General features: G+C 45.4%; 1 protein-coding gene across 12 annotated transcripts in view; it reads right to left on the bottom strand.

Annotated features, from left to right (window-relative positions):
* The window catches only part of LOC128341821 (semaphorin-3D-like), a 76441-nt gene that overhangs the window by 21082 nt on the left and 30501 nt on the right, over positions 1-24858 (bottom strand). For 9 of the 12 annotated variants that reach the window (XM_053288387.1, XM_053288384.1, XM_053288388.1 and 6 more), the window contains 6 exons: positions 23173-23393; positions 13006-13166; positions 6961-7023; positions 3650-3769; positions 1492-1594; positions 922-1050 (listed from right to left, as the gene is read on the bottom strand). In XM_053288387.1, coding sequence (XP_053144362.1) covers positions 922-1050; positions 1492-1594; positions 3650-3769; positions 6961-7023; positions 13006-13166; positions 23173-23308 — 712 coding nt within the window. In that variant the 5' untranslated portion in view covers positions 23309-23393. Of the gene's footprint in view, positions 1-921; positions 1051-1491; positions 1595-3649; positions 3770-6960; positions 7024-13005; positions 13167-23172; positions 23394-24858 lie in introns of those variants that run through there. The other 3 variants (XM_053288390.1, XM_053288392.1, XM_053288393.1) reach the window with 3 other exon arrangements.

The following is a 24858-nucleotide window of genomic DNA, read 5'->3' as shown; positions in this document are numbered from 1 at the left end:
GAAGAGCAGGTAGAAACAGGAAGGAACTTTGCTCCAGCAGAGGAGTCGTTTGAGTTCCACCCCATGTTAATTTATGGCATTCCATATGGTACTCTAGGTCTTTGTTTAAACTCAGTTTTGGGGGATGGATTTCAAACAGCAGCACCTTATTTGTTTGTTTTTGCTTGCCACAATTTTGACTTGTTCCTCCATCCCTTGTGAGCAGGGGCATAGCTAGGGGAGAGGGGACCCGTGTTCACCCCTATTATTAATATAATAGATTATGTATCTACACCACCAATCATTGACTCTTGAGGCAGTTTACAACAAAAACAAATAAAAAATCTAAAACAATAAAAAAAAACAGTTAAAACAAATTAGATACTTCAACTAAAAGCCCGAAGGATTTTAAAAAAGGATTTGTTTTCAAAGCCTGCTTAAAAGCCACCAGAGATGCCGCTTAAAAGTCACTCAGCTAGTGGAAGACATTTGTGCGGCCAGCAAAAGGCCTCCACGCATGTGTGGAGGCCAGCTGATTTGCGGAGCTGATCCTCCACTGCAGTGGGTGCTGGCTGGGGTGCCGCTGCTGGAAAGAGCTTTCAGGTGCAGCAGTACAGGAGAGAAGCACCCACTAATTTACACTTAAAGGTGCCTCAGTGCCGCCCCCCAGCGGCGCCCGCACCAGCCACGACTGGGTAAGGATTGTGCAGAAGTAGACGCTCTCTTTGATATACTGCAGGTGAAGAAGAATTGCTTTCCAAATCACACAGTTAGCATTAGAGTTCTAGATTTCTAAGTGTGTGCTTGCGTCAAATTTGATCAGACCTTGTTGATGTCACAGCTAATCAGCTGAAGAGTGGCATATAAATCAATGCCAGCCAATTGGTTTTCTGAAGGAGGATCATCTTTTTAACAACACTTTCTTCTACTACATCCACTTACCATTTAACCAAAAATCTTGGTTCTGTTCAGTCCGGATGTAATTCTGCTCAGCCCTGTCAAGCCGAGTCCTGAAGATTGCGGTGCTGCTACCCATGAAGTCAATGGAAGTGCCGGAATAAAACTCCCCATCTGTGAAACCCAGAAGAGAACTATACTGTATTGGCAAAATATCTCCATTCTATATCTTTTATACCCACACTGTGAAATTGAGTGAAGATACTCTTGTCACACAAGGAAAGCATATATAGTTGCCTCTTTTTTCTGGCTGTGCTCTTGCACTTTCAATGGGCAGAAATTCAACAGATTAAGCTTTTCCTGCCATGGGAATTTTATCTATCTATCTATCTATCATATTTATACACCACCTGATATATACATCTCTAGATGGTGTGTACACTCACACCTACCTATAATAATGGGAAAAGGTATTACTCTTTCGGAAGCCACAGATGAATGGATGTACACAGAGACACAGATTGTAGAAGTAACAGCTGGTAATTGTTGACTTCTTCTGGTATGTTAGTATTATTGCATTTTCTAGGTTTCCATCACCATTTCCTGTCCTCTTACCTATGAGTAGTGCTGTGAAAGGCTCGTGGGGGCTGTATGGACACTTGCCTCTCCCAGATCCAATGGAGTGGGTCACCAGCTGCATAGCTGGAATCTCTTTTTCCTGCAGAGGGCCAAATACCAGTTTAACAATTTCAGCCCATGCAAAAGTCATCATCACCAGGAGAAAAACCATGATCACACAGGACACCACTGAAATGTGTGAACACACCTGAGCTTTCCCCCAGGAAAGCTCCTAAGCTGGAGTGGTTAATGTGCTAGCCCAAGATACAACATTCATCTTGATTACCACCCAGTCCTGCTCTTTTCCTTCAGACTATCTGCCCTGTGAGCACTTGTTCTCTGCATGTGGACATGATAGTCTGGACCTGTCTACAGGGCCTGAGTTGACAGATGGTCCTACCTTGTGGCATGGGATTGGATTGGATGACCTTTTGGTTCCTTCCACCTTGATAGTTCTATGATTCAACTAGTTCATGGACAATTTTATTTATTTCCTAATTTGCCTTTGGGGTTAAATACAGCATCAAACTGAACTTTTGGGCATGCTCTCAAATGGGATCCTCGGGGAACTTCTTGGCTGGGTGCTTTCTTGGTGCCACAGAGCTGCACTTTAATGAATACATCCAAGATTTTATCATATAGGACCAACCTCATATCTAAGACTGGCCAGAAAGTGTATGTATTTGGTTTGGGGAGCGGTTGTCCTGAATTATTACAACATGAGGTGGTGGCAGAGGGCTGGGATCAGCGGCAGCTCAGGACCTCTGTGCACCTGAGGATGCCAAATGCCACCCCCTCGTGTGACCCTCCTCTCCCTTTCCTTTTTAAAAAAAAAAGTGGTGGCAGGAGGCCATCTTGCCGGCACTGCACTAATCAGCTGCCTGAGGTGACTGTCTCATTTTGCCTCCTGGAAAGGCTGCCCTTGTCTTGACAGCTGATCCTCCCTGAACCTCCAACAGCAATTGCTTGCTGCTACTCTGTAAACAGATGGAGACTCTCCAAGACCATATTCAGAGCTGTTGCAGATTAATCATTTGCACAGGTTTCTCTTGGAGAGGACAAGTCCGTACGTACACCAGTCACATATTGAGACAGTGTACATGATGCACCTGGAATGCATGAAGTGGATGATATCAGTGCTAAATATCACAACACTTCCTCTTACATGTACTCTTACTCCAAAGAGTCAAGACTGGCTTTGAAGTTCTGCCAAGGAGTTGTTTAGGCAAAAGTCTCGTTGAAATCAAACTAACAAGTTGTAGTATCCATTGTTGAGAAGGATGTCACAGAGTGACCAGAGAGAGCAGACTCCTGGCTTGGGAGTTAGTAACACCTGACAAGGACAAGGGATGGTGCTTCTGAAACCAGTGTTCTTCATTTTAAGGCCTGGGGCCAGTGGCAGCCCCCATCAACCCTATCTGCAGCTCCCTGACTAATGGTTTATTGGGCCTGTGTGAAGTTTTGGCCCCATAATCTAATACCCTGTACAGTCCCCGTGGCACCATGTGGAGGTTACTGTTCCCACTGTGCAGTGCTACTCTTTGTCCAGTGCCAGGGGGTGCTTTAAGAGAAACAAAGCCCTCTGGAGTCCCTGCACCATTTTAGAAGTTGTGGAAGGCATGCTGGGAAGTGTAGCTGTTCCCAGTGCTTTCCCCCATAGAGCTCTTAAGAGAGTGTCCATCTCTCTTAAAGGGTCCTCCCAGTGCTGAGAAAAGAACAATATTGTGCAGAGGTCAGCACAGTGGGAAATGGCTCTCACATTGGAAGCTTCTTGCCAAAGTGCACCTTGCTTGAAAAATAGTGAAGATCATTGTCCTTCATTTTCTGTTCATTTTGGGCATTTTAACAGAATGTTTTCCATTGCCTGTAGCAAAGTCAAATGCATGGGTTATCTTCTCTGTCAGGGTGAAAGCATGGGAGGTGTCCTTGCTTACTATGGAAAAAATCAACAGGTATTTTGGTGAGGGACCTTTTGCTCCCCTAGAAAAGTGGGAAACATTTTAAATCTGGGGCTTTATAAAGTAGCAACCTGTTAATGGGCACAAAGACGTGGAGTCTGGATGCAGAAAGAGTGCCACCCCATCAGGAATCTGCTGCCTGAAGTGATTGCTTCCTGTGACTGCACTGAAGGCTGGACCCCATGGATGCAACTCACCTCTACTCCAGTTGTGAGCTGTATGAAGGCACACATGGGCTGATAGGAGCCTGTTCCACAGGCAAAGACATGACTGCTGTTGAATCGCTGGAGGAGGCGGATGAAGTTGGCACATTCTGTCTGGTGTAGAGTAAAAGACACAGAGGATGGCAGGGTTTTACTTGGACACATGTTTGCTCCAACCCTCTCACCATGAAAGCCTAGGAGCCAGAGACGATAATCAAGATCTGGATCAGGCGCGGAGCCAGTCAAGCGGCGGCCTGGCTCCAGCCGCGCCCAGCGGCCCCTCTGCTGTCCAGTGTGCCCTGAACGAAGCCCCACCCCTGTCCGGGCTACCAGGAGTCCCAAGCACTTGCCGATCTTTTCCAGGCAGCGTTTGCTGCCTAAAAGCATCTATTCCCTTTTCTCTCCCTCAGAGAGAAAAATCTTCCCTTTCTCCTTTCTCCTCCTTTCTCCTCCCTTTCTTTCAGAGAGGGAGAGAAAGGGACGATAAATGCTTTCAGGCAGCAAACGCTGCCTGAAATGAAAGGGAAAGGCTTGCTCAGGCTCTTTGGGCTCTTCCACGCTCCCTTTGCAAGCCCTTTACTCTCTGAGGGAGAGAAAGGGGAATAGACGCTTTCAGGCAGCAATGCTGCCTGAAAAAGATCGGCAAGTGCTCGGGACTCCTAGTAGCCCGGGCGGGGGGGGGCATTCGTTTGGGGCTCTTCCAGAACCTGAACTATGCCCCCCCGGGGACTTCTCGACGGCTCCTACCATTGGCGGCCTGGGTTCTTTGAACCCCTTCACACAATGGTGGCTACACCCCTGATCTAGATCTAATGCCATCTAGCATCATCCCATTCTGAACTACTACTTCTTCTTATTATTATTATTATTATTATTTCTTGTTTACATAGTCAGACAGGTGTTATTGACTGGTTTGTTTTATCCAGACATCGAGTCCTTCCCAAGGACCTGGGATGGCTGAATTTTATTATCAATATTGTAGCTGTTATTATTATAGATATTGTCGCAGAATATAGGCTGCTCCCAGTAAAGCTGCTTTTTGTAATTGGCTGATGGTGATTTCTGTGGCCCCTATGGTGTTGAGGTGCTCTTCAAGGTGTTTTAGAATTGCACCTAGGGCGCCAATTACTACTGGAATGATGATGATGATGATGATGATGATGATGATGATGATGAAGATGAAGAAGAATTTGATTTCTATACCGCCCTTCCAAAAATGGCCCAGGGAAATTACACAGAGAAATAATAAATACATTATTTTGCACCTCATACCCCTGCTCAACAAAGGTCTTTATCAAAGGACAGCATCCAGACCTGAAGTGGAGTGGTGCTTCGTCAGCAGAAGCTCCTTCCATTCATGGAAGCAATGTTGCACTCATGTAAGGTGTCCCTGTGCGAGCACTACCCTCTGGCCATGAAAAAGAGGAGCTTCCACTCACATGGCACCACTGGATGCCACTCCACGTCCTTCATGAAATGGAAGGGGTCCTTGGCAGCTATTTCTGGAAGAACTTTCTTCCTTTATCCCATTAAGCCTAGCAATAGCTGTCTGCCATGCTCCATATCCTCTGAGCTGCTCAGAAGCAGAGGATGGGCCTCGTTCTTGGTTTGCACTTTGCTTGTTTGTTTAAAAGATGCATATGCTGCCCTCCTCATATAGCTTCAAGGCATGTTATACATGGCCCTCAGCACAGCCACGCTTTAATTTAGCCCCACACAGTTAAACCATGTAAACGCTGACAGACTGAAAAGTGGGGACCATGAACCGTCTGCCTTCCTCTTGCAATAGAAATGCATGTGCTACCCTTCCTCTGCCTAGAGTTGGACTGGGGAGACCCAAGTTCAAATCCCCACTCAGTTATGAAATTCACTGGGAGATTCTGGGCTAGTCACTTCTCTCTCAGCCTAACCTACCTTGCAAGGTTGTTGTGAGGATAAACATAGCCATGTATACCGCTTAGGGCTCCTTGGAGGAAGAGCAGGATATACATATAAATACAATAAATAGTGGACTCAGCTCTGTCATTGCCTGTGGTACACCTTTTCTTTCCTCCTTTGGTTTCCAGCCACTCCTGGGTTTCATAGAATTTTGTAGCACTTCAAGCCTGGACAATCTCTGAAGTGGGGTGGTTGCCTACCATTTCTCCACTCCAGGGCTCCTGTGCGGCAGCACAGCAACAGAAACTCTTCCAGTTCTGGCACGACCAGAACAATATTGATCCATTATGGGGCCCCCTGCAAACGGCTTTCACCCTGAGCCCTGCACAAGCTGCTTCAAACTGCTCCTACAAAGGCCCAAACTAGCCTCATTGCTCAGTTGCAATGAGAGCTTTGGCATGATCACATTGGCTTGGCTAGTGCCTTTCGTTGATGTGGATGGGGCTCGTTCCTGGGTCTGCTTAACCAATCAGTCATACACAAGGATTGGGAATTATTAATTGAGGTTTTATTGCTCTGCAGATAGCAATAGGTAATCAATAGGCTCATGCTCTCAAACTGATTACAGTTTGGTAACAGGTGCACCTTACATTTATACAAACAATCTGAATGGTGCTGACACCCTAGACACAGTATACGTGGCAATAAAATGGTGGTCTAAGTATCTAGTAAGCATGTGAATGATTCATTGTTCATCTGGTGATTACTCCTTATTTGGTTAGATCCTGTTTTCTGGCCTGGGAAGCTTAGCTGTCTTAGCAAGTTTCATAGATACAGTTTAGCTGGAGAGAGATAATGACGTTAATCACGAGACGCAGTGATGTCCCTGAGTTTGGGTTAGGTTACTTTAAGTTAAAATAAGGTTTTCTAGGCAAAATGGAGTTTCTTTGGTTTTCTAAACTCATCATGTCATGAACAACACTTTCCCCCCTTTCCTCATTTCATACTTGAGAAACATGTTTTTAACGGGTTTTTAGAAATACATTGAAGGATGAGTACCTATCCATAAATGAATACATGAAGCTCTTTGGAAAGATCATTTTAAAAGAGTGCAAGTCTGCCTTTCCCTCTCAGCAGTGTATCACCATTCAAGACTATTTCTTTTTAAAAAGTTAAATAGCAGCCTTGATCCAGACTGAGCCAGAAACTGCTCCTTCTTCCACCCACCCCTCTTAAATAATTAGCTATCATGCCTCTGGTGCTGGCCTGGCCCTGGTTCCACGGCAGAAGCCTGGGCCTGCTTCTCTGACAGAGAAATTGCTCCTGATGGTTCCTAGAAATAAATGTCCGTACACATCCTTTGATCACTGCTTTTTAGGACAGATGACTGAGCTTTCAGAAGGTACCCCCATTTAAACCCTCTTTACCTCGGGATTCTTCCCAGCCTGTCTGCAGTGTTCCATCTGCTCTCTAGCAGCTGGCCAGAAAATCTGGAAGAGAAAACACAGCCAAGGCTTTGGTACTCCTAGGGAGAAGACAGATGTAGTTGTGAGCAGGAGTAGGTGCAGCTTTTTGGCTGCCAGCTTTTCTCCCCCTGCTTCATGGATGTCCAGAATGGGGGGGGGGACGAGGTGGCAGTTGCCCCCCCTGGAGTGAGCCAGTTCCCATTGAGTTCAATGGGGCATACTCTCAAGGAGGGGGAGGGATATTGGAATGCTGGCTTTGCCCCCCACTGGAAAGAGTCCTGTGGGTGCCCTTGTCCCCCACCCCCAGACCACTTATGAATTGAATCTTCTTGCCTCTTCCTGTTCACCCCACCCCTTGCTTCAGGTGTATTGTCCACTCTAGGTCCCCCCCTGCAACCCGCAAAAAAAGTCCAGCACACGAATACAAACAAGTGTCTGTTCAGCAGTTTAACAACAAAACAAACAAAAACAAACAAAAAACTCTATTCAGACAGGGAAGGAAGTAGGATTGTGAATCTGTGATTGACACAAGTGGCGCCCAATCAGCCTTATGCACAGCCTGCTCTGAAAAGAAGGAAGGTAGCTTTGTGACTGACAGAAATGCCAGCTGATCAGTACTGTGTAAATCTGGCTCCTGCCCCAAGCCAAAAGAACTGGTCCCGCCCCCCAACACTCCAGTACATGTGTCTAAACAGCTTCTTCAGTATGCTCAGTGTTGAAACTATGTCTGTTTCCTCCCTTCCTCCCATGCTTTCACCTTTTCTGGCTACCCCTTGCATTGGCCAGGCAGTGCAATAGGAATCAGGCACACAGCACCTTCTGTAGAACACAAGAGGCTGGTTTCTTTTCCTTTTCCTTTTTGTTTGATGGGGTGGTTCTACCAGAACAACTTAACTTGTCTACTTTGCTTAGGGGTATCACAAACCTGGTTTTGAAATCCTCTGTCTGGGGTTTTCAGTACTTCCCAGCATTTTGTTAGATCAATGCTAGACAATAAATGATGATAAGCTGACACATTTTATGCAAATGAGCATTTACATGTGAGTTTGTATAATTAGCAATCATAATGTATCCTAAGACAAATGATAAACAATTTACACAAATGCTTTAAATGATTTTCCTGTAGGCCCAGGACATCTTGCTAATGAGGTGAGGTGAGGCAGTTGCTTAGACTGGCAGATTGGCAGAGGCAGCAGACTAGCGACCTCTGCACTCACTGCTGCCTCCAGCTGCCTTATCCCACCTGGACCCACCACTGCCCCCAAAGCATTTTGCCGCTTTTCCTCTTTCTACTTCCTTACTGTTCAAAAGACAGAAGGTGCAGAAGCTGGAGAGGCAGAAAGTGATGAAAAACACCTCCTGTTAGTCCAACCTACCTTTTCAAACAGGCAAAGAGTAGAATGTGACCAGGAAGAGGACCAGAAGCAGGTCTGGCACTAGGTAGGGAGAAAGGGGCTCACTTTGCCTGCAAAGGTTGAACCTTGGAACTCCCAGTCCAACACTGCAAAGCCTTTTCAAGAGCCCTGCCTGCACAGGAAGATGGGGGCTATTGAGAACCTTCCTTCCTCACACAGAGCCCTTGCAAAACCTTGCAAGGGTTGGACTGAAAGCTCTTCGTCCCCCTTGTAAAGGATTGCCCCCTTTTCTGGAAGGGCTCCTGTGCCACTCTAGCAGCTCGACTGATTAAGTGCCATCAAGTTGGTGTCTACTCTTAGTGACCACATAGATAGATTCTATCCAGGATGATCTGTCTTCAGCTTGGCCTTTAAGGACTCTCAGTTGTGCATTCATTGCTGTTGTAATTGAATCCATCCACCTTGCTACTGGTCATCCTCTTCTTCTCTTTCCTTCAACTTTCCTCAGCATTATGGACTTTGCAAGGGAGATGGACCTTCGCATAACATGTCTGAAGTATAATAGTATGAGCCTGGTCATTTATGCCTCGAGTGAAAATTCTGGATTGATTTGTTCTGTGATCCATTTGTTCTATGATCCTGGCTGTCAATGGCGTCCACAAAAGTCTTCTCCAGCACCAAAATTCAAAAGTGTCAATGCTTTTTTCTATCTTGCGTCTTCAAAGTCCAGCTTTCACATCCGTAGAATGTCACAGGAAAAACCATTGTCCTGACGATTCTAATCTTTGTAAGTGTAGACACATCATGGCATCTAAATATCCTTTCCAAGGCCTTCATTGTTACCCTACCAAGTGTTAGTCTACTCTGCGGCATATTTCTTGACTGCTGGATCCTTTACTGTTGACAGTCGATCCTAAAAGGCAGAAGCTATCCACCACTTCAATGTCTTCATTGTCAATTCTGAGGCTGGTTGCTGTACCTGTTGTCATTAGTTTAGTCTTCATTACATTTAGTTGTAGTCCCATTTTTTCACTGTGCTCCTTGACTTTCATTACTAGAGCTTGTAGATCATCTGCATTCTCAGCTACCAGGGTGGTGTCATCAGTGTAGAGCAGGTTATTGATGTTCCTTCCTCCAACTTTAAAACCACGCTCATTTTCTTCCAGCTTCTCTCAGTATATGTTCAGCATATGCATTGAATAAAGAAGGAGAAAGTATACAGCCTTGTCTTACTGCTTTGCCAATCTGGAACCAGTCTGTTTCACCATATTCCGTCTGGATTGTGGCTTCCTGTCCTGTGTATCGGTTTCTCATGAGAACAATGAGGTGTTCTGGGACACCTATTTTCATAAGGATATTCCACAACTTGACATGGTCTACACAATTAAAGGCTTTTCTGTAGTCAATAAAGCACACATTGACTTCTTTGGGGTATTCTTTGGCTTTCTCAATTATCCAGTACGCATCAGCTCTGATGTCTCTTGTTCCTTGGCCTTTTCTGAAACCAGCTTGAACATCTGCCATTTCCCTTCCCACGTAGGGCTCTGATCTGCATTGGATGATCCTTCCTGAGCATTATTTTGCTAGCATGTGAAATTAAGGATATTGCGTGATGGTTTGCATAATCTGTTGAGTTTCCTTTCTTTGGTATGGGTATTTAGACTGACCTCTTCCAATCTGTTGGCCACTGTGTCGTTTTCCAAATTTGCTGGCATAGTTTGGTTAGAGCCTTGACTGTTTCATTTTTTGTTGCCTGCCATATTTCTATTGGTATTCCATCAGTACCTGTAGCCTTCTGACTTGGTAATGACCGGAGTGCTGATCTACCTTCATCTTTCCATACTAGAGGTTCTTGCAAGTAGGTAATATCTTCTATAGTATCTTGGATGTTGACATCTCTGCTGTACAGATTTTCAATATACTCCTTCCATCTCTGTTTGATCTTCTCTGAATCAGTTACTATCTGTTTTTTGGCATCCCTTAACATACCAATTCGAGGTTGAAACCTCCCTCTGAGTTCAGAGATCTTTTGGAAAACTTGCCTTGTTTTTCCCTGTCTATTTCCATCCTCAAGGTCTTTACAGATGTCATTGCAGTACTGTTCCTTGTCTCTTCTAACAGCTTTCTGAAATTCCCTATTAAGTTCCTTCCTGAGGTCTTTATCTTTCTTGACTTTGTCTTCTCTCCTCTTCTGGCCAATTTCCACCGTCTGTTCTGACATCCATTTTGCTTTCTTCTGTTTCTTGGTCTTTGACAGTCTCTTTTCACATTCATCCCTAACAACTTATTTGATTTCATTCCACAGTTCCTCTGGTGTCCTATCAATGAGGGTCAGAACTTCAAAGTAGTTCCTGATGTTCTCCTTGGAAATGGTGGGTACATTCTCAAGATCATATCGCAGGAGTTGGATAGCTTTGTTTTTCCACTTTAGCTTGACTTGGAACTTGCACATGAGCAGTTTGTGATGTATTCCACAATCACCCCCCAGCCATGTCTTTGCTATTATAACTGAGCTCTTCCACCTCCTTGCACAAATAATGTAACCAATTTGATTTCTATGTACTCCATCTGGCAATGTCCATGTGTATAGGTGCTGCTTTGGTTGTTTGAAGAATGTGTTAGCAATGAAGAGATCATTGACTTGGCAGAAACATAAGTTGTTCTCCTGCTTCATTTGTGATTCCTAGGCCATATAGGCTGGCTGTGTTTTCCTCCTTATCTTTTCCAACTTTGGCATTCCAGTCTCCAACCACCAGCATCACATCTTGCTTGCATGTTCTGTCAATTTCAGACTGAACTTGAGCATAGAACTCATCAACTTCCTCTTCTTCTGCATCAGTTGTTGGGGTATAGACTTGAAGAACTGTCATGTTGTCCATGGAATCTAATTGATATTAGTTGGTCACTGACCACATTGTACCCAAGTACTGTCATTGCTATATCCTTCCTGACTATGAAAGCAACACCGTTCCTTCTTTGGTTTTTGTGTCCTGAGTAGTAAACGGTACGGTTTTCTGACTGAAAGTGTCGCATTCCAGTCCATTTTAATTCACTGATGCCCAAGATGTCAATCTGTAGTCGATTCATTTCATCTTTCACTGTGCCGAGCTTTCCCATATCCATGTTTCTTACGTTCCACGTTTCCATTGTAATTCTGTCTTTGCAGCTTTGGATTTTCTTTCCCGCAGGGCAACACCAGCTGCTAGATGTCCAAAAGGCTTTCATCATAAACACCATTGGTCCTGCTCTTCCTCAGTAGCATGTTGAGTACCATCCGACCTGAGGGGCCCATCATCCGGCACCAGATCGACAATCATTCCATTTTGTCTATCCATGTGGTTTACCATTGTCTTCTCCTGTGCAGTATGAAATGATGCCTTTGTTGTTGTCAGTGAAGTGATCATCTGCCTCCAGCACCTTCCTATATCGCTGCTGCCCAATATAGGTGCCTGCTTGTTTTAGCTGGGCAGCTGGGATGACCTTCACGCTTTGGGTGACCCTATTGGGAGTATACCTCCCGGTGTACTTCACTCATCCCTCCCAGGAACACCTTCTGCCACGATGAGGCAGCATAGCAGGACTTGCAGGAGAGTGCTCTAGCAGCTTAGAAAGCAGCAATTCATAAAGATAAACTTTCTCACCACTATCTCAATGGCAGAAACATGCTCCATATGCTGAACTGCTCTTTGCTAAGCCTCTGGAAAGGCACAGAAGCCCTGACAAGAAAAAGGTTGGCAACCCTATTACTTTCTTGCCTTCCTTCTTTTGACCAAGGTGGTTCCTTATTCCATCTCCATTCTCCATTACTGCAGTACTCATGGTTGTTGTACTCATGGTTGGGGAATTAGAGTCCTCAGAAGAATGATGCAATATAATCTGATGTAATTCCCAACTCCTCTCCTCAATGCCTCAGTTTTTCCATACAGTTTGGGCTGAACCATTTTCTGACAGTGAAAACAGGGACAGAGCAGACAGCAGAGACTACAGTCAAAGTCCTTCAGTATCTGGTAAGACTTCAACGCAATCACAGAAGCAGAAGGAACCTCCCATTCCAGTGATTTACATAGGAGATTATCATAGCACTGACTGTCTCTTGGTACTGAAATAAGCCCCATCATCTAAGTAAGAGCATAAGAACAGCCCTGCATCATGTCCAGCATCCTGTTTTCCACAATGGCCCACCAGATGTCCCTGAGAAGCCCACAGGCAAGAGATGAGGGCATGCCTTCTCTCTTGCTGTTGCTCCCCTGCAACTGGTATCCAGAGGCATCTTGCCTCCGAGGCTGACCTATAAGCCATCAGACTAATAGCCATTGATGGACCTGTCTTACATGGATTTGTCTAAGACCTTCTTAAGGACATCCAAGCTAGTGGCCAACACCACATCCCGTGGCAGAGAATCCCAGATATTAATTATGCACTGTGTGAAAGAGTACTTCCTTTCGTTGGTCCTAAATTTCCTGGCAATTAGTTTCATGGTTCTAGTATTGTGAGAGTGGGAGAAAAAGTTCTCTCTGTCCACTCTCTCTACTCCATGCATAATTTTATATACCTCTATCATGTCTCCCCGTAGTTGCCTCTTTTCCAAACTAAAAATGGACAAACCCTTGTGTAACATGTTGCTAAAGCGACAACCTCCTTTGGCACTGACCTTCTGAGGCACCTTGTTGGGGCTGTCGAGGTGCAGCAAGAAGATGTGGTCCTTAGCACCTGCCATCACCCATGCCCTGTTCTCATCCACCAGAAGTGACTGGAATGCCAGGTCATCCTCCGAGTCCAATAACTGGTGGGAGCTGGTTGATCTCAGCAGATCTGTAAGGTAGAGCATGGCAGTAGAGAAAGACTTTGTCCCTGGATTGGAGTAGGACAGGAATTATACCTGGCCCTTTTTCAGGCTTCGTCTCAGGCAGATGATTGCTGCCTTATCCCCTTTTCTGGGTCCCCAGAAAACAATCTCCTCCTCTGACCAACGCACGCATGCACGCACGCACATACACATGCACACACATCTCACCACTCCAAACAGCACTGATGGGAGATCTGACCATCTTGATATGCACCTTGGCCAGTGGTAACCTCTTGTTGCCTCTAGTTCCTGGCATACCATTTCCCTGGCCGATGTTGTCCACTGCTAAAGCCTCTTGCCGGTTTATAGGCCCAGTTTATTGTGTTTGATGTTTAAGCCCCTAAACTCTTTAGCCCTATTCACATGCTATGTTCATCACTCATACAATTGGAGTATAGTATACTCAGGTACAGATCTGTATACTGGTACAGTTATTCACGTTATGTTTTAATGTAAACCGCCCTGAGCCTTTTGGAAGGGCGGTATAAAAGTTTTAATAATACACAAACAAACAAACAAACAAACAAATGTTGAACACAGGTACAGCAGTGCACTTCCTGTCTTTATCATGCATTTGAGAAGCTTGTACTCAGGTTCACGTTTAAAATGAAAGCCTACAATCATTCATACAAAAACATGTACATGTGTACAGACATCTAAATGCAGATATAGCATAATGTCTGATTAGGGCTTTTGAGTCTAGAATATCTGAAGGAGCACCTTCTCCCAAAGATCCCTTAGTCTCTGACATCTTTGGGTAAGGCTCTTTTCTAGACACCACTGTCTTTGTAGGCTAGGCTGTGGCTGAGAAGCAGGGTCTCTTTGGTGGTGATCCACTTTCTACGGAACTCTCTGCCCAGACATATTCACCAATAGGCTGAGTTTGTTTAGAATGTTGATGAAAAACCTTTCGGTTCAGGAATGCCTTTGACTTAATGCCTAACACAGCCATTGTGGCTGGTTTTGGCTGACCTTCTCTACTATTTTAATGTTTTGATTGTTTGATTGAATTTCATGTGTTTTTTAATGCAGTTATTAGCTGCCTTGAATAAATAAATGATAGATAGATAGATAGATAGATAGATAGATAGATAGATAGATAGATAGATAGACAGATAGATACAGTGAGGGAAATAAGCATTTGATCCCCTGCTGATTTTGTCCGTTTGCCCTCTGACACAGAAATGACCAGGCTATAATTGGAATGGTAGGTTTATTGTAGCTGTGAGAGACAGAATAACAACAAACAAACCCTCAAAAGCCCAGTGCCCAAAAGTCAGCGATGGATTTGCATTGTAGTGTGGGAAATAAGTATTCGATCCCTTCACAAAAGATGTCTTAGTACTTGGTGGCAAAACCCTTGTTGGCAATCACAGAGGTCAGACATTTCTTGTAGTTGGCCACCAGGTTTGCACACAACCCAGGAGGGATGTTGTCCCACTCCTCTTTGCAGATCCTCTCCAAGTCAGAAAGGTTTCGAGGTTGATGTTTGGCAACCCGAACCTTCAGCTCCCTCCCCAGATTTTCTATGGGATTAAGGTCTGGAGACTGGCTGGGCCACTCCAGGACCTTCATGTGCTTCTTGAGCCACTCCTTTGTTGCCTTGGCTGTGTGTTTTGGGTCATTGTCATGCTGGAATACCCATCCACGACCCATTCTCAATGCCCTGGCTGAGGGAAGGAGGTGCTCACCCAAGATCTGACGGTACATGGTCCCATCCATTGTCCCTTCGATGCGGTGAAGGTGTCCTGTCCCCTTAGCAGAAAAACACCCCCAAAGCATAATGTGTCCACCTCCATGTTTGACGGTGGGGATGGTGTTCTTGGGCTCATAGGCAGCATTCCTCCTCCTCCACACACGGCGAGTTGAGTTGATGCCAAAGAGCTTGATTTTGGTCTCATCTGACCACAACACTTCCGCCCAGTTCTTCTCTGGATCATTCAGATGTGCATTGGCAAACTGCAGATGGGCCTGTACATGTGCTGCCTTGAGCAGGGGGACCTTGCGGGCACTGCAAGATTTCAGTCCTTCACGGCGTAGTGTGTTACCAATTGTTTTCTTGGTGACTATGGTTCCAGCTGCCCTGAGATCATTGACAAGTTCCCCCCGTGTAGTTCTGGGCTGCTTTGTCACCATTCTCATGATCATTGCAACTCCACGAGGTGAGATCTTGCATGGAGCCCCAGACCGAGGGAGATTGACAGTTATTTTGTGTTTCTTCCATTTGCGAGTTATCGTGCCAACTGTAGTCACCTTCTCACCAAGCTGCTTGGCGATAGTCTTGTAGCCCAGTCCAGCCTTGTGCAGGTCTACAACCTTGTCCCTGACATCCTTCAACAGCTCTTTGGTCTTGGGCATGGTGGTGAGTTTGGAAGCTGAGTGATTGCTTGCTTCTATGGACAGGTGTCTTTTATACAGGTACGGTAACAAGCTGGGATTAGGAGCACTCCCTTACAGAGGGTGTTCCTCATCTCAGCTGGTTACCTGCATATAGTGAAAAGACACCTGGGAGCCTGAAATCTTGCTGGTTGATAGGGGATCGAATACTTATTTCCCTCACTACAATGCAAATCCATCGCTGACTTTTGGGCACTGGGCTTTTGAGGGTTTGTTTGTTGTTATTCTGTCTCTCACAGCTACAATAAACCTACCATTCCAATTATAGCCTGGTCATTTCTGTGTCAGAGGGCAAACGGACAAAATCAGCAGGGGATCAAATACTTATTTCCCTCAGTGTAGATAGACAGATAGATAGATAGATAGATAAGCAAGCTGATGCTTCTCTGATATAAACTCAGCATATGCATGGAAGATTTCACAGCTGCTACCTTTCGTTTTTAAAAAATGGAAATCTGATGATGCATTTAATGCCACATCTAGTTGGACTCTTAACTTGCCAGCAGCAGGAATGCTGTAAGGAGCAGTTTAATCCTTGGTAAACTTCCTTTTCTGTGACATTATCGTCAGGCAGTGTTTGCTGAGGCAGACTGTCGCATCAGTAGTTTTATAGGTTCATCTCTAAGCAGAGCAAGAGCAGATAAAATCCTTCTGCCTGGTTTGCCAAATGTTACATTTTGGACCTAGCTAATTCAGCAAAACCCAACATTTATCAAAAGCACTGTGAAATTCTGTAAAGGTTTCCAGTCACAGTCACCAAACTAAACTGGAGTCTGTTTTTCTTCTCTCCTCCTCTTGTCTCTGTTAGCTTATTGCCTAAAAGGGGGAGTGACATTAACAGCCCTAATACAATATGTAGTCTAAACAAAGACAGAATGTTAAGCGAGTGTCACATATGTGCTAAGAGCTTGTCTCTGTCTCTGCGGGTACAAAAGCTGCTCCCCTACTCTCTTTTTTCTCAAGGGTCAGGTTTAGGCCAAGCACACTGAGAATGACATTTGGGAAGTTCAGGGGTCAAAGACTTCTGTCCATGTCCTCCTTCCCTCATATCCTGTGCAGTCAACTGAATTACAGCAGCAATACCCCCTAGGGCTAAGCTGGTCCTTAGGATGCTCAAAGTCAAATATTATGGAAGCTCACATAGCAGGTTGCTGTACCTTCTCTCCTCCCCTTAGGCCTTGTAGGGGGAAAGGTGAGCCTGATCTGACTGGTAGATAATAGATTTGCTGCAAAGATTCTATATACTTCCTGGATGAATTCTCAGCATGGTGTGTATCTCCACTGCAGTAGTAATGAGATTTGCTCAGATTTACTTATTCAGTCCTGCTTTGCCCAATAAAGCAGAGGCCAGTTATGTGTCCAAGCCAGCAGCCTTCATGCATTTAAAGTCATTGCACTTTTGTCCTTGTATTAATAAATTTCTCCCTTATATACAGATGGTCCTCACTGTTGAGGGTAATTACTTATATCGCAGAGTATTTCAGGAGCTAACTCACTCCCATTACAGCAGAAGTTAACAGGGTCTCAGGGGCAACAGCTTGTAAATGATAAGCATGGAGAGTCATGTAAGGTTAAACTAATCTGCTTTATTCAGAAGTACATGATGATAGGAAAAGACCTATATCTAACTTCTGGCTACACGTTGGTCAGAAAAAGACCTATAGAAGCACGGTGCTCAAGAAAGCGAGAGCTAGAAGCATTCTGGGAAGAAGAAGAAGAAGGAAGTCACTCTGATTCCAAGGAAATTCCTAAGTACATCCTATCAATAGAGGGGTCATAGAGGCAGAGAGATAAACAGGAAAAGAGGAGACTCTAACTAGCTGTCTCTACTCCCAGTGCCTCTGGTGGTCATTAGGGTTACTGGTGCAAAAGGTCAATGCCAGCTGGAGCTGGATCCCTAACACTCGCTATCCACAGTCTCAGCACCTGGCGTATCCACAGTTGGGCAATGGAGACCTGACCTTGTTATCCATAGTTCTAAAAATAGGCAAACACCACCACCACCACTGTTTGCGGTTCCTGGGTGGCCGGAAATGACTTCAAACATCATTTTCACCCACCATTTTGCAGGACGGAGCCATTTCATGGCTCTTTCTTTAAAAAAATAAATAAATAAATCCCTGTGATTTTTTTGCAGAAAATTGGAGGAAGTGGGGATTTGTGTGGGCATTGTTGGACAGTTAGAGATCTGGAGAGCATGGTATGGTAATTTGTTTTGCTTATTTCTGCCCCCGCCTTTCACCCTTTTTCAACCTCAAGGAACCTAATCCCTCCCCCAATCCCATTGACTCAAAATCTCATCCGTGGTTTCCTTATCCACAGTCGTAGGCTAGAATGGAACCCCCATGGATAATGAGGGCCACCTGTATGCTCCTTCCTCCCAGATTTACTGAACAGGGACTTTAATTTTGTTAAAAATAATGCTGATTTTGCACAATTGCACCTATTTAACTGAATGTGGTATTCCAAAAAGGACTGATGGGGGGGGGGGAGCCTTCAGATGAGACCATGAGGTAGCTCAGGAGAGTGAAAGAACGTAGGAAGGTGGATGGTGCAGCTGCAGGGCCAGCTCCAGAGGCCAGTCAGGTTGGGCAGTGGTCCAAGGGCTTAAATCTATCAAAGGGCCCATGGTCAACCACGAAGGTGCAAGCGGAGTGGCAGAAGAAGGTAGCAGCATCAGCATCAGTCAGTGCTGCCTTCATTCTGCATCCTCTCCATCTGCAAATGAGAACAGTCATTTTTATTTGTGGACTGGGGATGTCAGGAGAAGGCAGCGGCGGTGTGGGTCTCTTGGATGACACCCCTAATATTGCTCCACCCCACAATCCCTCCTTACTTGGCAATGGCAGCTGCTGCCACTCTAACTCCTCCTCTCTGATTTCGTTCTGCTCCCTGACTTCTGAAAAGGGAGGGAGCAGGGAACCGGCAGCAACATGTGCAGAATCCACACTTCCTGCCATTTCATTTCCCACTGCTGCCTTTCCAAAAGACAGGGCGTGGGACAAGATCACAGAGAGGAGTAGCTGGAACCAGAGCTGCCTGAGTGATGGTGATGCTTCCACCAGGTCAGATAGGAGCAAATAGAGGCGAGCACTAAACAAAACAGTGGAAGAATCAAGGGATGCAGCATGGATTTCACAACCTCCATGTGCAATCGTTGGTGGTAACAGCACAAAAAACCTGCTACTAGACCTTAAGTGGCGCAGTGGGGAAATGCTTGACTAACAAGCAGAAGGTTGCCGGTTCGAATCCCTACTGGTATATTTCCCAGACTATGGGAAACACCTATATCGGGCTGCAGTGATATAGGAAGATGCTGAAAGGCATCATCTCATTCTGTGCGGGAGGCGGCAATGGTAAACTCCTCCTGTATTCTACCAAAGAAAACCACAGGGCTCTGTGGGCTCCAGGAGTCAAAATCGACTTGACAGCACACTTTACATTTAGACGAGAGAAACTGGGATAATCAACTGGCTCCTCATTTACATCCACAAATCTGCACCAGGGTAAGAGGAGGAAAAGGTGTGTGACAGCTCCTTAATTTCTAAGAGTGCTTTCTTTTTGGCCTCTTTCATTGTCTCTGTATCCAGGTTAGGGGATAGGCAAAGCAATGAGACAGAAACTGTGAGATGCATGCAACAGACCCACCATCTGGCATTTCCTCCCGTCCCATAGAAAGAGAGAGTCTGGCTGCTGGAACACAGCCATCACCCCAGCTGAACGGTGATGGTAAACGTGTGCACTGTATATGTCTAGGTTTGTGCATGTTTGAAAGAGAGAATGCAAGTGAGATGGTATCTTTATTTGGACTAACTGATAGTTACAATTCTAAAACAAACTGTTGAATCATATAGAACTTTTTCAAAGTAAACATACCACCTAAACAAAACAATAAAACGAGGGGAAACATTTTACTGATCTGCTCGTGCTTCCTAGCCTGTAACGGCTGCCTTCTCTGCATCCCTCTTTGTTCTCCTGACTGGGTATTATGTGCATTTCTGCACATGAGTCCCACATCCTTGACCCTCCCTGTTGATGATGACTATGGAAAGCAGCGACTGCTTGGTTGCTGGGGTGTGCTATTGTTCTTGGCCTTATTCTCTCAAGCACATCTTTCCTCTGCACTCCTTGACTTGGGTTTTATCATTTCCTTTTGGCAGGCCCATCTGTTTCTCCCACTTCCATTATATTCCCAGGGCGGAGGGTGTCTCTGGGGCTCTCCTAATGTAAACCCGTCATCCCTTGTGCCCTTGAACTTGGCTTGATATCTGTGAGTCACACCTCCTGCCATTGTCTGCCTTGCCCTTGGTCCTCCCCAGGATGGGAACTTCCTTTTCGTGGAGGAGACCAAATCTTAAGAGTTTGCAGCATGCCTGCCTGGCCTCGCACAGACCCTGAAGCAGAGGAGCCTGCTTTGTCCCTGTCCTTCAAAGGCTCCGCTGCCTGCTTTTCCTTTTGGTGGGCCATTATCACTGCTGGCAAGTTCTCTCTGTCTGAAGAGGAGATGTGGGGCCACACAGGCAGCATTCATCCAACTGTCTTCTCTTTCTGCCTTGTATCAGATTCACACTTGCTTTCTAGTACCCGCCCCCCCTGCAAAAAAAACCCCACCAAAAAACAAACAAACCATAGTTTGCCTTTGGGTGATGACAAATGAATCCCCCCCCCACAAAAAATTGGGTGTGGTTTGAAAGAGGAATCACATTTCTTGGTGTGTACACACTCTATCCTAGTTTTGCCTCTGGTAAACAAGTTTTGCAGGGCTGTTTGTCATCATCATCATCATCATCCTGCTTTACTGTAGGTGACAGTCAAGGGGAGTATACTGTGGAACATGAAGCCACTTTCAGCTCTCTTTAAAACTAGGAATGGTCTGAGACTCCAAGGGGGAGGGGCTCAAAATGTGAACTTCCACATGCTCAAAAGGTATGGTCACATTTCAAGCTGGGTCCAGCCCCCTTCAAGCTGGGCTTGACTTGATGTGGAGTTTGCACCCCACCTCTGTTGCTACCCAGCCTGCACCCACCCCTAGGCACCTTTCCCCTGGAAAACAACCCTTTCCTTGAGACAGGGAGTAACAGATAGTGGAAGCTTACTTCTACAAGGGAAAGTAGCATTGCCAGCTAAATAGAGACCTCCTCCACTTGTTATCCCCCTCCCCGCTCCCCCAAGGTAATGCTCTTTATGCTTGGGAAGGAGAAGGGTAGGGGGGTGGGGATAACAGGTAGTGATGGAGCCCTTGGGGGACTGTCAGGGAAGGAGGGGGATTCATGGTTCCATCAATGGAGCTGCAAGTATTCCTGTTGAACTCTTGGGAAGGGGGGAACTCTTGAGGTTTTTCAAGCCTTTGAGGAATACTCAAAAAGTCTAACTTATTTCAGGGTGAGCAAGAGGCGGTGGGGGTTTGCACACCACTGGTGAAAAACTATTGCCTGTCCCCAGCTTTTGGGCCCAGTTACTAGGCTCCACTTAGTGTTACTGCGAAACATCATAGTTCATTTGTATCCATGGACCTCCAGCCTTTGATGAAGGGCTGGAACTTCCTTTGTAAATAAAGTCCACCTCATTATCTTCCATTTCTCTGTTTCACTACCCAAACTCATTCTGCTAAGGTTGGGTATTCAACTCTGGCTGAAGCTATTCCTGGAGATGTCCTTCCCTATTCTCCCCCACCCCTAATTTTTCACAATATCAAGCCATTCAATCTTCAAGATTGCTTTTCAATCTTTCCCAGAGATTTATGCTGATTCATGGATACTTCAGACCAGTACTAGAGAGTTGGCAACCCTATGGTTATGACCTTCGTTCTCCCCCAACCACCACCAATAGACTGTCTGTGCCTTTAACAGCCATCACAGGCAGAAACTCAAAGGGTGTAATTCCTCCTAACACACCATGTCTATGCCAAAGAAGAATGCACATCTGGAATTACTGCCTCTTGCACTTCTGCTAAAGAGACAGGAGTTCTATCTGTCAAGATAAAAAGGGGGGCAGCCCTAGGGGGTTGTAGGGGTTTTTAAGCTCCACCCCCTGGAGAAATTACCCAAACTGTATGTATAAGAAGGAGACAAAGCTACATGAAAAAGGTTCATCAAATGCTAGAGCATTTCTGCTGCAGGGGTTAGGGATTGTTGTCTTGCTCACCACTGGGTGGAGCGGGGGTCTAAAGCTCTTCCCCCTCCTTGTTGCAAACTCTTGAGATGGACATTCTAGTGCTTGAGCAGGGTCCAGACTAGGCAGAGCCAAGAGCTGTTCTGTGGATGGAGCCCAGATGGGTCTGGGGCCAGGGGCGTAGCTATAATTGAGCGAAAGGGTTCAAAGAACACGGGCCCCCAGCTCCTGAGGGCCCTCCAGCTCCAGCCCTCCCTATTTTCTTCACTATCTTCCTCACTCTGGGGGGCTGCCAGAGAGAGGGATGAACACGGGCCCCCTCTTCCCTAGCTACGCCCCTGTCTGGGGCTACCGCCTAGGAGCTTGTGGCAGATGGAGCCCAGTGCAAAACCTGTCTATATTCACCTAGTGTACACAGCTTCTTCTTTTCAGTCCAAGGGGTGTGGGATGCTCCTTGGCTTTGTGACAAATTACTTGGAAACCACCACCATCCCCTCAGCAAAACTGAAGGTCCTTTTGGTTAGTTGGCAAACCTAGCTAATCCATCTTCCATGTAACAGTAAAAAAAGGAGCAGTGAACCTCTAAAAACATTTTTAAACAGGGTAAAACCTAGCCTTAGTTCAGAACATAGGAAGTTGCCTTATACCGAGTCAGACTCCTGGTCCATCCTGGTCCTGCTCATTATTATCTGCACTGATTGGCAGCAGCATTCCGGGGTTTCAGCCAGAGACCTTTTCCAGTCCTTCCTGGAGATACCACCAGGGATTGAATGTGGGACCTTCTAGATGCAAAGCACGTGCTCTGCGACTGAGCTGCGGGCCAATATTAAGAGCATGGGTGTGGGGTGATGTGGGCAAGGGTTTTTATCTCTTTGCACTAGTGATCCCATGATCACCATCTAATATATGGCCATTACTCTCATGTAACCACATTCCACACAACAGTCACAGTCACAATCAACATGCTATCTGGGGTAGTGGTGCTGGTGGTAGAGGAATCATATTTATTCTCAATGACAAAATACTGTCATTGGAAAAGTCCAATATTCCTGCAAGTGAAGTGCTGCTTGGAAAACATCTGGATCATTACAAACGAGCATCAGCGGTGCATCTTCTGGAAGGGCCTGAAGAGTTCAGCTGCCAGTCAGTTCAGATTGGAACTTAAACAAAGGAGCAGAACAAAAAGGCTTTACTTTTCAGCCTTTATGAATGTGATCTGAATGAATGCAGTGTAAAATACCTGAAGTAATTTGAGAGGCTTAACTTTCAGCAGGGGGTCAAGGGTGGGAGGCTTGGGATTAGTAAATATGTCAAAGGGAAGGTGCTTAGGGACACTGTACTTTAGGTCAGGTAAAGGGCCTGCCACCTACCTTGGTTTCCCCTCAAATGTTAATTAGGTGGCTTGTGGCTCTGGGTCTCAGTCCTAGGAACTAACCAGAGAAAGACTGATGTGACAAGCCCTACCTTTATAGGAGAGGCGGAGGCGGGGAAGGCCTTGCTTCCAGGGTACACAGTTTTCCACAATCAGCAGAACAAGCCAAGCCACCAAGGCTATGTTGGTGGTGAAGCAGCAACATCTGCAGAACATCAAGCTGGTCATCCCCTCTCTGCAGCCAAACACTCCTGTCTCGGAAATAAATTATCATTCATAGATGCATTTTCCCCCAGGTATAGTCATCAGCCACCTGAAAGACAAATGGAGTAGAATCCTTACTAGCCACATACTGTATCTGCTAGGAGCCCAGTTGCAGTTCTCCTCCATGGGCCTTGCTGGACTGGATCAGGCCATTTCTGATCTAGAATTATGTTGGCTTGGCATGTAAAGTCTTAAATGCTTGGGGCTTTAAAAATTAAACTACCATCCCAGTCCTTTGAGCAGAGATCCCATGATGTCACCTTTAACATTTGCCCTTCTGTGGACCATGAGCTGTATACAATTCAGCTTTGTGGCTCACCATCCTTTCTCAGCCCTAGTTCAGCCTTCAGAAGCTGCTAATCTAGCAGTTCAGAAGCTCCTGCCTAAGGTTGGCTAGAGGACCCACAATCCTCTTCAGTCTTGCAGCACTGTGAAAGTAAGGGTCTAAACTAGATGTGATGGTGGCACAACCCATGTGTCAGGGAGTGCTGAGCAAGTATCAAGTGTAAGCTGGGTGACTTAGCGGAGAAACAACAGCCAGGTGCCAACCTGGACCTGTGTCCCACCCAGCTGCTTTCTTCGTGGAGCTTACTTCTAGTCCCTGAACTGAACCAGAAGAACCTCACGGTTCTTCTGCGGGAGAGCACTCCCAATCTTCACATGAAAGTACCCCGTTTTCTACCTGTTCAGTGATAGCCTATGCTTTAAAACATAGGTGTGCCACCATCACATCTGGTTAGATCCTACTGATTTTCATGGAGCTTACTTCTATGTTAAAATTTCACAGGATGACAGTTCTGTGTTTCTGTTAATCAAGATGGTCATTAGAGGCAGGAAGAGGTGGATTTCATTTTCCCCCTCTATTAGCCTGCTGTTGGATGATTCCGAGTGAAAACAGATTCCAGCTCTCAATCTGTGCAAGATGAGGAGCTCACATATAAACAAGGAGGCCACAGAAGGGATAGAGGAAATAGGAAGCACACGTACAAACATGGTGCTTCCAGGCCCTGTGTATCATTGTGGGATGTTAATATAAACAGTCTCTATAAGAATAGGAATAGATATAGATATAGATATAGATAGCATGAGTCTTTGGAATCTGGGAAGACATGTAGTTGAATGTGTCAATATTTCCCCCTTGTTCTCCTTTTGTAATGACTCTCTCTGAAGGGGGAAAAAGTTGAAGTAGAATTTTCTGAAATTGGGAATATATTTCCATGTTCAAAATTATTGAATGAAGTTTATTAAATGCAAATTAAGTGAAAATAATTATCAAAAATGGGACATTTTTCCAAACAAATTAATTTTGAAAAAGGAAATATAGTGAAAATTGGACACAAACTGGAAATGGAAAACCTGAACCACAATTTGAGAGTATGGTGTCCCCTGCAACCCACCCACTCCCACAAACTATGGTAATTTTATGATCCTGTTGGTTGCATTTGCAAAGAAATGTTCTTATATCTATGATATATTTACCCCTAGGACTAAAAAACTTCAGTTCTAACAAATGC

The sequence above is a fragment of the Hemicordylus capensis genome, chromosome 2 (genome assembly GCF_027244095.1).
Source record: "Hemicordylus capensis ecotype Gifberg chromosome 2, rHemCap1.1.pri, whole genome shotgun sequence".
Lineage (NCBI taxonomy): Eukaryota > Metazoa > Chordata > Lepidosauria > Squamata > Cordylidae > Hemicordylus > Hemicordylus capensis.
The sequence above is the reverse complement of the archived record's forward strand: the minus strand, read 5'-3'. Positions and strand labels throughout refer to the sequence as shown.